Source organism: Podarcis tiliguerta, assembly GCF_965153285.1.
Source record: "Podarcis tiliguerta genome assembly, chromosome: 9".
NCBI classification, from domain to species: domain Eukaryota; kingdom Metazoa; phylum Chordata; class Lepidosauria; order Squamata; family Lacertidae; genus Podarcis; species Podarcis tiliguerta.
In genome coordinates this window covers 67,655,804-67,671,733 of record NC_139542.1, presented here as the reverse complement: position 1 = coordinate 67,671,733, position 15,930 = coordinate 67,655,804, and the positions used below count along the sequence as shown (strand labels likewise).

Sequence of the window (15,930 nt, the reverse complement as noted above, 5' to 3'; positions counted from 1 at the left end):
GGAAAACCCCGGAGCTGACACAGGGAGGAGGAGAGAAGGAGAAGGAGAAGGGAGAGGAAGAGGAAGAGGAAGGAGAAAAAAGAGGCAAGTCCCGACCTTGCTGCGCTGCTGCTGCTGAGGAGGAGAGGTAGGAGAGCACCGGGAGGGCAAGGACACATGGCTGATCCCAGTCCCAACCCGAGCCTACTCCACGGCAGCTAGCGCTCCAAAAGAGCAGGCTGGGGCCCAGAGGAAGGCAGTGCAACAGAGATCACAGAAGAGAAGATGCAGTGGTACCTCAGGATGCGAACGGGATCCGTTCCGGAGCACTGTTCGCATCCTGAACAGAATGCAAGATGCGATGGCACGTCTGCGTGTGCATGGGTCGCGTTTCGCCGCTTTCACGCATGCGCGTGACGTCAATTTGAGCGTCTGCACATGCACGAGTGGTGAAACCGGGAAGTAATGCGCTCCATTACTTCCAGGTTTCCGCGGAGTGCATGACTGCATGACTGTATTGCTGCTGCTTCTGTAAAAAAAACACAAAAAACCAACTTTTTTTAATAACCATTTTTTCCCCTCTTTTCCAAAAATAAAAAAGTGTCCCCAGATTCTTTGAAAAAAATCTGGTAACCTTAAATTATGAGGTCCAGTGAGAAGATTTCAAGTCTGTCGATTTCCTTTCTTCTGCCCTGTTTGGAGACAATTGAGAACTCTCTGCAAAGTCACACACGGCGCCACTCTTTGGCAAGTTCAGCTTGCGGGTTTGCAATGCTGCTGTCCCTTTCCCCTTCCCGTGCGCCTCTCTTGTCAGCCTGGCTGCCCCCCTCCCCAAGCTCTCAAATAGTACCGCCAATCAGCGGGGGCCCTTGTGGACATAGGGGCGTGGCCAAGGAAGGCGCGGCTCGAGGGCTGTATAAAAGGGCGCGCGGGGCGACGGACTTTCTGTGGCGAGAAGAACTCGCGGGTTGGCGTCGAGGTGCCCAGCGTCTGCTGCGAAGTTGGGTTAATAAAAAAGCACACAATACGTAAAAATGACAGGAGGGAAGCAGAGATGTTCCTTCATAAGGGCCGGAAACCTGGCTTGCACACTTGTTCAAACCTGAGAAACTTTGTCCTAAGGGGAGTTGCGCACAGCGCCGTGCGGAAAGCGCACCTTCTGAGGGAAGTCTGCGTGCGCCCTTGAGCGCTCGCGGCGGTGGGCGCGCGTGAACGGAGAGGCAGCAGCTCCATTGACCTTGCTCCCGAAAAAAAGTGCTTGGGGAGAAGGGAAACCTGAGGGCCCGGCGCCCAGCACCTGGTTTCCCCGCCTCCGCCAGCCCTCGGCGCCGCCTCGCCCCTTGGCGGCAGCAGCTGCCCCCTATCCGCCGCCGCTCACCTCTCCCCTCAGGTGCAGCCGCCGCGAAGCGCCACCGTCTCCGGGCGCCTGGCGCGAGGAGGAGGAGGAGGCGCGCGTTCCCGCCCCTTTCCCCTCCCACCCGGCTCCTGAGCTGCGCCAGGAGGGAGAGCTGCTGAGGGGGCTTCGATTGCGCGCTCGCCTCCGCCACAGGATCGGGCTCCGGAGCGACCTCGGCGCCGAGGAGGAAGAGGAGCCTGCGGCGCGCTGCTGCGGCTCCTCTGCGCCCTTGCGCTTCGTTGGGTGGCTTGCGCGCCCACCTCTTGGTCGCGAAGTTGTCCGCGAAGGGCGGGAGAGCAAGCGCTGGAGTTTGTGTGTGAGGGAGAGAGCGCGCGCGTGTGTCTCCTCCTCCTCCTCCTCCCGCCTCTTTGCCTGCGATTCTTAACCTCTACCGGCGTCCATCCTCCTCAGTGCAGCGCAGCCCGCCGCCGCCGACGTTGGGGGAGCCGGTGTTGTGTGTGTGGAGCTGCTCCTGCCCGCCTTCGCCTCTCTCTCGGTCCCTCTCTCGGCGAGGACGAAGCATGCAGCCGGCGCGGGCGCTCTAGGGGCTCGCCGGCGGTCGCAATGCAGCTCGGCGCAGGCGGCGGGGAGAGCGAGCTTTTCTCCAAGGCGGCGCGGCGCGAGGCTGGGGGCGGCGGCGGCTGCTGCTGCGGCGACGGCGGCTTCGGCTTCTTCTTGACGGGCTTCTAGCCTGGACGGAGCGAGATTCCAACATGCCGTGCTGAAAAGGACCAGGAGGCGCCAGAAACAGGGGCTGGGCTCGCGCGTCGTCCGTTCGCCAGCGGACTTCCGAGGGGCTCGCCTTCGCGGCCGGCCCCCCACCCGCCGACGGGACTCGCACCTCCGCTGCTTCGGAGGGGGACTCTGCCTGGGGATCCGCCTCGACGTCGCCTCCCTGCCCTGACTTCGCTCGGGGATTTGGATTCTGCCTTGGGACCTTGCAACTTGCAACCAGGAGGAGGAGGAGGAGGGCTTTATTTTTATATTTTTTAAGGGGGTCTCTATATTTTTAAGGGGGTCTCTCTTTTTTTTTGAGGGGGTCTCTATCCCCACCACCGAAAGGGGAAGCGATCGGGTGTCGCCCAGCGCCGGATCCGCGTCTCTCCGTGGGGATCCGGCGGTGACCTCGAGGAGACGATGAAGCTGCTGGTGGCGCTGGCTTGGCTCTGCCCGGGCGCGCTGCTGCTGCTGCTCCGCCTGGGCGAGGTGGCGCCGCAGCCTTGCCCGGCTCAGTGCTCCTGTTCCGGGAGCACCGTGGACTGTCACGGGCTGGCGCTGCGGAGCGTCCCCAGGAACGTCCCTCGCAACACCGAGAGGCTGTAAGTCGCCTTCCTCCCTGCGGATTTCCCATCCACCTCTCCATAAACACACCTGCCGCCCTCCCCGCCCTCCCCCTAGTGCCCAGGTCCCAACATCCTTACCATCCCCTTCCCTCTCATCCAGCCAACATGTCAAGCAACCCATTGCTGTTGCAGAGGATGGAAGACATTGCCTCCCCCCTCCCATTTTAAAAAAAGCAAAGCTAAGTGGAAATGGAATTAGTGCTTTCAGTTCTCCTCCCAACACTCTCCCTGGTTCCTTTTCAGGGCGCATCAGTCTCCCCCTGCCCCCAGCTTTGTTATTCCCCCCCCCCCATTTTTTTTATTTGTTTTCACAACATTATAAACAAACAAACACATAAGACAAACAAACATAAATCATAGCCTTATTGAAAATTACACTTGTTAACATTTTTAAGGGACTTCCTCCCTTTCCCTTGGTTGAATTTCATTGTATGTCCTTTTGACGGTTTTCCCAATCACAGTTCTTAAAAAATTTAACTTAAACATTAACATCCTTAGATCTTCACATTATGAAATTAAACATATTAATTCGACACTTAACATAAACAAAATCCTAAGCCAATTAAGTATGTTTTCTGTTAATTTAACTTAACATATTTAACTAAGTAATCATTAAATTTAATCCACTCTTCCTGATACTCCTCCCCTGCCCCCAGCTCTGAAGCAGCAATTCTCCAGTGCATAGTTGCATTATAGGTACACCATGCGAAGCAGCAGCCTTTCAGAGTAGTTCACAGTTGAAGTTTCAGAGCTTTATTTCCTTCTGAAGAGCTGTATGCTTTTGTTTAGTTGTTAATGCAATTCTTTATTATGGGCTTACAAAGCTATACCCGGCTTTGGCTGCTCTGCAAAGGAGTTGCTAAAAGTGGCTTACAAGTGTGGAAACAAATAAGAACCGAACCATTAAAAGGCAAGTCTGTCAAATTAAACAGCAGGAGAAATGCAAAAAAGCAGCACCAGCGATCAATACACGGAGTTCCTTATGGGCCTTCCCCCCCCCTTAAAAAAAATCAATGTATGTTGCAGATGGCTTGTGTTGTGGTTAGTGCTGGTGGTTAGAAATCTCTTTAGGACTTCCGCTATTTCATTATTATTTTTTTAGTGTAGTACCAACACCAGATGCCCTTTATCACTTTCTCTGCTGCCTTAGAACACATTTGCACACACAGATCAATGTATCTTATTTTAGAACACCACATCCTCAAATTAGCTGCTCCTTATTTCAGAATACTTCAAGTTCCTTGAACAAATACCCAGTTATTCCTTTATTTCTAAATTATTGATTTGGTAAGCCCAACGTACCTTCCCCCCTCCCTTTCCTGCAATTCTCATTATGGGGTTTGGGTAATGTAAGGAGACATGAAAGAACCAGGCCATTAGTTCCACTGCTTTGCTCCCCCCCCCCCTTACTCAGCAGTAATAAGCAAATACACTGCTGTTAATTTGGGTCAGGAAGAGACTATATGTGAGATGGCCCTTTCCATGCTTCCCTCCATATTTATCTTCTCCCCCCCCCCCCTTAAAACGGATTGAAATACACCTTTTCTTCTGATCTGCAGAAATCACTTGTAGAAAACAGCTTGTAGAATACACTTCAGGCCAACTTGAGTGGAGACTTAAAATGGGAAGAGTAATTTGCAAAGCCCTCTGCCTGAAATCTCACCAGCTCGAAGTGGAGTCACCAAGACAAACTTTACCAGCCCATTTCAATTCTCCTTTGTTTCACTTAGTCTTTTTTTTTTTTTTTAACAAAAACAAACCTATTATTTATTTCATTTATGAATCTCTTACCCTGAGGCAACCAGAAGCAATTTACAAAACCTACTCTGACTTTTCAAGAAGGCACTTTAAAAATCAAGACAGAGGATTTCCTGCTACTAGGAAACCCTGCTTTTAACAATACTCCTTTGCCCCAAAGGTGGAATTCTTAATTATTCCCCCAACAAAATATTTATATCGTTTGTACAGACTCCTGAATAATTTGGGGCTGGAGGCAGAGAGATCCTACTGAAAGGAACATGACACTTGTTTTTCACACAGTTAGTTCCTTGTTACCTGCTTCCTCAAAACAGAATTGCATTTACTACTTGAAGTTTATTGTTCCAAAGATACAAAAAGTATTGAAGAGGTACCTAGTACCCACTTTGTAGATTTAAGTAAATCTGCCCTATCATTCTTAGCTATTATGATCTTTCCTGACTGATCAGTTAGGTTTAAGAGTGTTCTTCAAAACACATCCTGATTGTCTTTGTAGCTATTAATGTAAGCAGCTTTGGGAGAAAAAATGGAGAGTCATTAGCATTTTTGCTTTAAACTCAGAGAAAAATATCAGTGACTCATTAGTCTTAAGGGCAGGTGGGGGAAAATCTGTAGATCACTTGAGATTCCTGCTACTTTTCTTCAGTGGAATGTGCTAAATCTCTTCCCCAAATATAATGCACATGGACTTAAGGTTAGTTTCCATTATCAAGCTTTTCCTCCATAACTTTACTCTCAAGTAGTGAATCCAAGCTGAAGTCATGGAAATGTAGTTGTCCCTTGCTTAACTAATCATGACCAAATTGGAATGAATTGAGATTCCGAGCTTTCCCATTATTTGTAAATATGTTGTCCCTTTTACAATTACAGGACTAAATGAGATTTAAACAATAAAATAAATTTAAACCCAAACATAGGGTTAAAAGAGTTGAATATTTGGATCATATTGTTTGTAAGTTCACAAATATTTGCTTGGGTAAGCTTGGCTGTGTAGGTTTTAGGAATGCTGAGTTTTTTAGGAATGTTGCAGAGATGATGCCTTCCAGAAAAATCCTGGGCCCCTGGAAAGCTGTCAGATGTTTACTGTCCCATTTCCTCCTTGCTTCACCATTCATTTGACTATTTGATGCCAGAGTTCCTCTCTGCTCTTCTGTTGTGGACTCTGTAATGGTCTTCAAGGGTTGTCTCTGAGTACCTGACTGAAGAAGTGGGCCAATGATTGTCCCCTGTTCTCTGTAGGTTCAGGAAGTAACGCACTAAGCATATCATTAAGTTAACATGTTTTGATTTCATCAGTGTTTCTCTCATTCATCCATTAAAAACGGCGAACGGACTTGTCCGGAGGCAGTGAGTGGTAGCAGTCATTAATCATAACTGTTCCTATCGCGAGAAAGTCAAATTTGTGAATGGCACACCACAAATCTCACTATTTCACGATAGGAACAGTCTAGAAACAATATATCCAAATGCTTTTTCAGTAAACTGGAAATTAAAACAAGTGCAAATGAAATCTGCTAAAGGAGAATTACTTTTACGTAAACTTTTCAGGAATTTCCACCAACCTACTGTTAGATACTAATCTTCAAACTCTTTGTTACAAATTCTTATTGTTTATTTGATTTTAATAAGTAGCCACCAGTTCTGGAATGTTTTAACTTTACTACTTCTTCTTAGGGATCTTAATGGGAATAATATCACAAGGATCACAAAGACTGATTTTGCTGGGCTAAGACACCTTCGAGTTCTGTAAGTTGCCTTTTGTTGCATTTTATCTGTTACTATTGTATGCTGCAGATGTGCAGTTCTGTGGAAAATGACTTATTTTATCAACAAGGCTAATTCTTTACTTAACCTCTAAAATAACGACAACCAAACTTACACTGTATGAGAAAAAGCAGTTGGGAGATGACATAAAAATTTGGAAGACTGCCACAGTAGCAATTTTGTATTGTAGCCACTTGTGATTTTATTCTTTTCCTTGACTCTATAAATACAGCAAATTATTGACTTTCTGAAAACGAAATGCTTTTTAGCAAGCTGTAAAGAGAAATATCTGTTTTTTAAAGGCTAACTGAATTAATTTGTTTGAATGCACTTTGAGTTTAGGATTGTCAGAAGTTATTCTAGTTAGCAGTAAGGGGAAATTCGGGAAAGAGAAGCTATCCATGCAACTTGCTTTTACACCAAATTCTGCAAAAATTGATACAAACTTTTAAATAGGTTTACCATATATAAAGCCTGGTTACTTAATAACTCATAAGTCCTTCTCAGGGCCTGTAGATTAAAAAAAAATCACTATACAGTAATGACTGCTCTTTCAGTGAAGACAAAATCTTCTCTGAGACACACTAGTAACAAAATTGTTTTAAATTAGGGAATGTTTGCAAACAATTAGATTGGTTTGATATTTCATCCTAAAGATGAAAAGTTGCAAACTTTTCCTTTTGTGGAAAAAAAAAATCACATTAACTCCTTTTCAGTTGAAAACAACTTGATTTATAATTGTAAAGTGTGGCTTTCATTTTTTTAAAAAAAGAAACTTTTATACATCACGTACATGTTTTTAACATTCTGTAATTGAGCAGCAGCTTTGACCTTTTCCTTAAGCAAGGCATATATTTTTATCACCTTTGACCCTTCAAGTTCTTGAGCAGGTTTAAGGTCTCTGAAAACGGAGAGGGTATTTTCTCTCTTCCTTGGGAAAAAAAGTCATAGTGGAGTTTAAGGTGACAAGTCTTAAACACATTAAATTGGATGGGAAGCCTAAGAATAGAGTGAGAATTGTGAAGTTAATAAAGAGGAGCCAATTGCAAGTTTCCCCATTGCTAAAGTGCTGTAATAACAGGTGTTAATCATCGTTTGATTACTAGCTGTTTTAAAACTCATACTCTGCATTTCAGTCAGCTCATGGAAAACAAGATTAGTACAATTGAGAGAGGAGCATTCCAGGACCTGAAAGAACTGGAGAGACTGTAAGTAACTTTTTATTGATTTGAAATACCACAAAGCAAGTTGTTGTAATTTCCCCCCCACTGCCCTCCCTGTTTCTACTTTGAGTTAAACTACTGGGATTTGTTTGCCCTCTTGGAATTCTTATTGGACAGAATCAAATGTAGCTGTAGATTCTTGTAGAATAGAGGGAACAATTCTATGTGGGAAAGAGGGGAAAACTAAAATGTAATTTTCATTTTTTGAAAGACAAGATTCATTTGCAATCTAATGTGAAGAGTTCTAGGGACTTAAACAAATTTTCTGGAGGGAATGAATTACAACCCCTAACTTGGTACAATCTAATGGTGATAAAACTTGCTCCTTCACTAAGAATACAATTTAAGCATTTGGTTTCCTCTACGTTGTATACTGTGTTGTGGGAAAGCAAAACATTTGTGTAAGGGAGAAAATTAGTTGTAAAATGCTCTAAAATTTAATGCACTGTACAGAAGATTGTGAAGTGTTTGAATGGATCTAAGAATGTAAATAGTAAAATGGGCTGTATTCTGCTAAGTACTACTCAGAGTAGACACAGTGAAATGAATGGAATTATTTCCATTTACTTCTATGGGTCTGCTTCAAGTAGGACCAGTGTTGAATACCACCCATATCAGCTTGTGTTTATAGTACTGTAATAAAGTATTTGGAGACTTGAAAGGCCATCCTGTTGAACGATAAAGGCTAGTTGGTTGCTCTCTCATTCCACCTATGCAGTTTCTTTGAAAGCTGCATTTCTGTTGTGTGTATACTGTATTGCATTTTGACAGCGCTCAAGTCTGCAGTAATTCAATTTGGGACATGAGTTCATGTATGTTGCATTCTTCTGTACTGTTTAGCTCTTGCATAGTATTGTTCATGCCTTATAGGAAACAAGGCCCTCTCCGAACTATACTGTTTTTATGAGCACTGTTTTTAGTTCTCTGGGGCTGTCTTGTGTTTTTCTTTTTTAAAAAACCACAACAACAGAATGTAACAACTGCATCTGTCTTTTTGCCATTCCCTCTGTGTAGCAAGGATGTTTTCAGGAGCATTATCCGAAAGTCAGACAGTTTAAAATCTTGAAAAACAGCAGACTAACTTTCTGTTTCAACTTGTATGGGAAGAGAGTATCTGTGTCTTGCATGCTTTAACAATATGCCAGTGCAGATTTTCTCAAATGGTGACGGTTCTATACAGTTTTAAAATATGGCATAAATTTCTTTTGGAAAAGGAACATTTTCGCTTGTTTTTGCTAGGCCGTGTTTTGCATTGATACCGTAGCTTGCAAAAGCTTTTTATTGATAATATGGAATCAGAAAAATAGGGAAGGGGTGTGCACTGGTGAAGTGGTTTGTGTTTGAGCATAAGAGTTGAAGTTTGCCTAGGTCTGCTGCTAGTTGGAAGTTTTTCTTAAAAATACTAGCAATATCCCTTTTAAAAAAATAATTGTGTTTCTGCAAATAGAGAGTGATATGCAATTTATGCACACATACTATTGCCAGTTTTTATTTCTGGAAATTAGTTTACAGAAAATTATTTCCTAAGTGCTTGTCCAAGATCAACAATTATATGCTTGATGAACTCTTTAAGTCCCGGATCACATACTGGTGGAAGGTGCTCGTAAGATATTGGCGTGAACATAACTTGTCAGCACATTATGGCTAATTTCATCCTCAGAATGTTATTGAGGCATGTGGATTGTGGCCTAAATCCCTAACACTTTTATGAAACTGAATTAGCCAACTAAGTTTTTACTCAGAGCAGATCTCTTGGAATTAGCAGACTGAATTTAGTCATGCTCATGAATCTCAATGTGCTTTGAGTATCGCTAACACTGGATATAATCCCATGTATATTTCAAATGTGAATACTGTACCTCTGAAGAACGCCCCCCCCCAGCAAAGTTGTACCTGTTAATAAATAAACAGTGATGGCAGACTTAACACCTTTTGAGCACAGCTCTACTCATGTCACATTCAAAGGTTTAATTCAGTGTTTCCCAAACTTGGGTCTCCATCTGTTTTGGACTACAGTTCCCATCATCCCTGACCACTGGTCCTGCTAGGTAGGCATGATGGGAGTTGTAGTCCAAAAATAGCTGGAGACCCAAGTTTGGGAAACGCTGATTTACTTGGAAACTACAAAAGAACTCCAATGGTGGAAGTGTTGACACCCTTCTCTCCACCTGCCTCAGTTTTTCTCTAGCTGGGCTCCAATACTACACGTGAGCCCATCAAGGATAAAACAGTAGGGTTTCAGCACACAAACCTCTTGTGCACTTAATTTCACCCTTTCCTTTTCCTCTTTTACATGTGACTGTATATAGCTCGATGCTTAGGGGTTACCTTGCATTTTGGTTAATTAGTTGACACAAGTAATTGTATATTTGTTGAAAACCACTGCTTTTTTGTGGAAAGAAATAACAATCATGTGGTTAAAATGTATTGGAACTTGTTCAAAAATCAGAATTCGTCTTCTAAGTTGTTTAAGGTTTTTGTTTCCACCCACATTATGGTAATAGCGTCACAGTTTTCTGTTCTGTGCAAGGCTCAAATCACATGTTTTGGAGTAGAAGGAATTTGGAGCCAGAATCCTTTGAAATCATCTCAGCTGCTGGGCTATGAACAAGTGTTCAATATCCGTGAGGAAAATATGAAAATTCATTTTGTTGACAATTACCACATCCACCTGAGAGATAGATGTTGTTGTCTTGAGCCAATTCATCCCTTTGAGATTTTGGAATTCAAACATATTTCCCAGGAAATTCACTGATAACTCTCTTCAAATAGTTCCTTTATGTACATGGCGCAGCAGGGACTTGGTTAACATGCATGATATTTAAATATCAAACAAACTACATTGCTGTGGCAGTCTTTTTGATGTATTAAGTGGTTACCATATAGTGAATGCAAAACCCATCAAAGCTGCTGGCTGGGTCGTGTTCTGTGATTTTGATTGCTATTTAACCACCATACAGTTTCTAGATTAATCCTTGCTTTCTGTTGTGACACACAGTCTGGCAGACTGATACCGTAGTTTTCATAGCTCTGCAATTTCATCGATGTAACACGTGCCTGTGCTTGTCCCAAGGGCAGGGAACCTCCTGCCTATGGGCTGACCTCAACCTGCCAGTTTGGTTCATGAGGTCATTTCCACCAAACCATTCTCATCTGATCACTGGTGGCATCATAAGGGGCAACAGCAGGGTGGGAGAGAAGAGTCTTCCGCTATGCTTCCCTACCACAACTTGCATAAGAAACTGCTTTTGAGAAGTGTTTTAAGGCAACCTCCACACCTGTGTTACAGCTGGAATGGGCTGTGGGTGCTGTCTTAAAGCCTTTTCAAGTCTCCCCTACTGCTAAGCTTCCATGATTTGGAAACTGAAAGAAAGGGGGTGGGGAGAGACTTGGAAAGTTGTGATTGACAGGTGAGTCGCCCCACTACGATGTCAAATTTGGCCCATGAGGCTGATCCAGATAAGGATCTGCTGATAAAGATCTGGCCCATGGAGCCAAAATGGCTCCCCCCCCCCGGTTCACCCTCACCCCGTGTTTGCATTAAGCAAAGAATATCCCTATGGACAAATCCACCTTTGAAAAACCCATAATATCTCTAGCAACTCTGCTCTTCCTCACCAGGTGATTGTTGATAACGTAGGAGGAACAGAAGACACCAAGCGACATTATAGGAATGTCATGTTGGATCGCAATCTACAGCCTTTCCTGGTATACAGTATACAAGCTCAGAAAGAGTCCACAGTGCCATCCACAGGGTAGGAGGAAAGCAAGTGACAGCTGCAGGGCTACCCTAAGGCAGGAGTTCAAATTCCCCAGAAGTCCAAATGCCATAGCCAGAAAATAACCCTTTGACAGGGAAGGGCCTGGAGAAGGGGGGCTGGGCAGAGAGCCGCTCCTGTCGCAACAGCTAGCTATCTCCATAGTCAAAAGGGTAAAAGGCCTGCATTTGGTACTAATTTGTAACCACACCCTGCCCCTCGAGATAAGGGTACTTAAGAGTCCAAATGGAAATCATTTTGAATACTGTACTGCAGAAAACAGCAGTGCCTGGGTGAAGAAAACAGTTTTTTTTTACAGCATGCTACAAGAACAAGTCTATTAGATTCCATTTAGTCATCTCAAATCAAATCCGCAGTAAAAACAATTCCATGTATCAAAATCCAACATAAAGAAAGAAAGATCTCCACTTAAACGGCTTGTTGAAATAGGGAACGTCTTCAGTGGGTGCTGAAAAGACAATAGAGGCTGTCTTATGTGTACTGGGAAGGAATTTCTACAGTTAGGTGCACCCACAGTAGGAGCCTGATTCCTATATTGCATGGACAGATGATAAGATGATATCTCCAGGACACCCTCTCTTTCAGTGACTGATTGGCGGGTGGCGCTGTGGTCTAAATCAGTGAGCCTCTTGGGTTTGCCGATTGTAAGGTCAGCAGTTTGAATCCCTACAACAAAGTGAGCTCCCGTTGCTCTGTCTCAGCTCCTGCCAACCTAGCAGTTCAAAAGCATACCAGTGCAAGTAGATAAACAGGTACCGCTGTGGTGGGAAGGTAAACAGTGTTTCTGTGCACTCTGGTTTCCTTCACGGTGTCCCGTTGCGCCAGAAGTGGTTTAGTCATGCTGGCCACATGACCCAAAAAGCTTTCTGTGAACAAACACTGGCTTCCTCGGCCTGAAAGCGAGGACGTAACCATCCAGGGGTCCTTTATCTTTACCTATACCTATAACAAGTGGAGCAACCTTTATTGTGTTAGGGAGGGCAGCACTGTGAATTGGTTGATAGCTCAGTAGCAAAGCATCGCAGTAGGACTAGAGATGTGGGTTCCGTTCTCATCCAAAAGATAGAAATGTGGCTTTCACAAGGCAAAATTGATTTGTATTTTGTAAGTGACAACTTCAGATTGAGAAGGGGAGAGTAAAAGATTTCTGCCCCAGTGAGCAACAATTTAATTGCACAGACCAATCCATACACAGGACCTAACTTGTCACATTTCTCCTTCCATTTCTCCTCAGTCCCACGTGTAAGATCTTGGGCTTCCAGCGATATGCACCAGTACTGATTGGGGCATTTGTAGGGCACGGGTGCAGTGTTACAGCACTGGATTGGCATACAAAAGATCCAGGTTAAATTCCTAACAGGTTCCCACAAGAAAGAAGAAACCCCCCTCCCCAAATTCCCAACAGCTAAGAAGCAAGAGTAACTGACACATAGACTAATACATATCTCAGGTGGTTGTAGGGCTTGTTCACACCCAGGTTGCCTTTCATATTGTCCAGCCCAGTTCATCTTGTCCAGTCATGCCACCCCATGTTAATTTATATGAATGCCAATATCTGCTAGAAATTTCCTAGCATGCCTTATCTATTGACCAAGGCTCCCCCCGCCAATGGCAACTGCTGGACTCATCCCTACTGTAATTGGGACAATGAGCTATTTGGCCTCTCCCAGTCCCCTTGCAGGTGCACTACTAGCAGGGACGAGCAGAAGAAGCAGCCCCTTGCTTCTGAGTATTTGAAGTCTGCCTGGTTGCTGTGGAGAGCAGAGAGACAAGGGGATAGTGATAAACGGTGGGTAGCAGCTGCATACATAACCTGTGACTGAGTGTTCATTAACTCTGTAATTTGAGAGAAGGCACAATGGCTATAGATGCTCTTCCAAGTCTGCATGCCTCATTCAGGCTCCCTGCTCTTTATGTGGGACTGTGTATAGTTGGGGGCACCTGATGTGTGTATTTGGGGTGTCCTCTGTTGGGGGTGGTGGCATTGTCATTGACATAGTGCTTCTCCATCCACCGCAGGGAATTGCACCAGAACTGCTTTTAGTTACTGATTTTGCTGCCCCTCCTCTGATCCCGAATGGAAGAATATGTCACATGTAGTTGGCATCACTAGCTGTATGTAGAGCGTAGGCTTTTTGTGTTAATAAAGTTGTCTGTGCTCCTTGTCACCTTTCCCAGTATATGGGAGAACTCAGCAGGGTTTGGGGGTGGAATGGGGGTGTCCAGTGCGACTTCAAGCTGCATGTTTACCCTGTTCCTCATTTATGCTGTTGTGTGTCTTGATGTGGTGGTGATGGTTAGGTTAGTACATATAATGTCACCATATTGCATTAGAGAGGCAGACAACGATGTTTTGTGGCTGTGGATGACCACTCTGCACATCTTAATGCTTTTTGATGTCTGATGTTTTTAGAGGTTTCCCCTCTTCCTCCCAGGTGACCCCCAACTCTTCTTACCTGTGAGGATGCCTTGTTCTTGTAGGCCCAGTTGCAGCGGTTGGAGTGTTGAGTGTTAGGATTCAATTCCCGTGCTGCAGTCATGGGATTGTTTATATCACATGACTTTGTATGTTTTCATTCCACATAGTGGGAAGTGACGGAGACAGGATGTTTGTATTACTGTGTTTCCGTGATGTAGGACGTTTGTTCCTTTGTCTCTTTGCTGTTTGATGCTGATGAGGAAGGAGCTGAGTTAGAATGCTCCGAGCGTATTATATGTACCGTAAATAAAGCATTTTAGCCAAAATGCTGTGCTACTGAGTCTGTTACGCTGACTGCCAATACTCTGCTGATCCTGAAGTGTGCTGATGCCTGCAAGGCATCAGTTGCTGTGATGTTTGTGCTGGAGAAAGACCGTTCTGCTTGGAGTCTCCCGACTGACCAGGAGGGAGAGAACATGCCAGCCGGGCATGTGTCTCTGCCGGATTCCTACTCGTGTGTAGGACCTCCTTACATTGAGATGGGAGTGATGTTCCCTTGCCCTGGATATAAGGGTGTTGTACTCCAGTTGACTATGGAGGTAATAGGAGTCCTGTTCTCTGATGTTGTCCTCCATTATTGCACTCTAGTGCTGCTTTATATTGGCAGTGTCTTGCCATTGTGAGGATTATGCTGGTGGAAGGAAGGGATGGAGTACATTTTTTTTTGAATGCCACCACCAGATTAACTATACAAGACATATCATTTTGCTTCACTGACATGAGGGGATTTAGTAGCAGTTTCATCACCCTCGGCAGGTGTTGAGATGAGGCAATGATCACACTCTTGGTCATTTTTAATACAGTTCACAAATCGACAGCAGAGGATCCTTTATCTCTCGCAAGTAAATGGAACGGAGGTGTAAATAATACAAGTGGCATGTTCAGTCATTAAATCAGACTGTGCTTTTGGAAGGGGCGCATGTAAATTGCAATGACCTCTGATAACATGTCAGGCACTTGGCTTACTGTTATAGATGCTGAGATCAAGCCATTGAGAGCAAACTTTGTTTTAATCTGTGTAATCTCACTTTGCATTCTGTGGTCATTCCTATCAGAGGTGCTTGGAGACAAAGCCTGCTGCAATATTACACCCTGTTCACACAAAGAGCTGCTGTGGAAAGCGGGTAGAATCTTAAGTTTGATGTACATGCAGCAGCCCATGGCTGCATCCTTTAGTCCATTATATTGTAAAATATTGCAGCATAAAGCTGCACAAGAAGTTCACATAAAAATACAAATCTCATTCCTACATACTTACATTAGCTTGGCTTTCAGCATGGATCCTGTTCCTTCAGAGTCTATGGGAACAGGTCTAAAACTAGGGGTCACCAGTTGGACCTTTGGGCGACAATTTAACTTGGTGAATCCTCTGAAGTCCATATACCGCTCATGTGTGCATATATGTATTTGCCTTGATGTTGCATATACAGGCAGTGCTATTTTTCTAGAAAAAGAGGTGCTGGATCCTTGTGAAATTCACAAGAATAATATAATAGAAGCCCAACTTCTGTCTCCCCAAAAAATCAGCAGGGGAAAAAAAGGCAAAGATTGCATTAGAAAAGACCCGACTCAGATGAATCAACTTGTTGAATTGGTTAGAAGTGGCAAAAAACTTTTTGGAACTAAAAAGTTACTGAGAGAGTGATTAGAGATTGTCCTCAACACTAGGAATTGCTGTCATGCAATGGCTTTGGTGGCATTCAGATGCCATGTTTGCCAGTCCTAAACATTTCTTCATCCCTCTCTGTGTGCTTGCTCCCTCTTAAAGGTAAAGGAACCCCTGACCATTAGGTCCAGTCATGACCGACTCTGGGGTTGCAGTGCTCATCTCGCTTTATTGGCCGAAGGAGCCGGCGTACAGCTTCTGGGTCATGTGGCCAGCATGACTAAGCCGCTTCTGGCGAACCAGAGCAGTGCACGGAAACGCCGTTTACCTTCCCGCCGGAGCGATACCTATTTATCTACTTTCACTTTGACGTGCTTTCGAACTGCTAGGTTGGCAGGAGCAGGGACCGAGCAACGGGAGCTCACCCCGTCGCGGGGATTCGAACCACCAACCTTCTGATCAGCAAGTCTTAGGCTCTGTGGTTTCACCCACAGCGCCACCCGCATCCCTGTTCTCTCTTACTTCCCTCCTTTTAACCCAGCTTTATAAAACATTTCTTGGTTTGTCAGATCCTGATCCTGGCTTGGGAATACTTCTTGAATG

At 44.6% G+C, this 15,930-nt stretch overlaps 1 protein-coding gene across 10 annotated transcripts in view; it reads left to right on the top strand.

Moving 5' to 3' along the window:
* Positions 1-1,171: 1,171 nt before the first annotated feature.
* SLIT2 (slit guidance ligand 2) overlaps positions 1,172-15,930 on the top strand; it is a 232,426-nt gene continuing 217,667 nt past the window's right edge. For 6 of the 10 annotated variants that reach the window (XM_083457985.1, XM_083457979.1, XM_083457984.1 and 3 more), the window contains exons 1-3: positions 1,538-2,694; positions 6,151-6,222; positions 7,377-7,448. In XM_083457985.1, coding sequence (XP_083314111.1) covers positions 2,513-2,694; positions 6,151-6,222; positions 7,377-7,448 — 326 coding nt within the window. In that variant the 5' untranslated portion in view covers positions 1,538-2,512. Of the gene's footprint in view, positions 2,695-6,150; positions 6,223-7,376; positions 7,449-15,930 lie in introns of all 10 variants that reach the window. The other 4 variants (XM_083457977.1, XM_083457983.1, XM_083457980.1 and 1 more) reach the window with 3 other exon arrangements.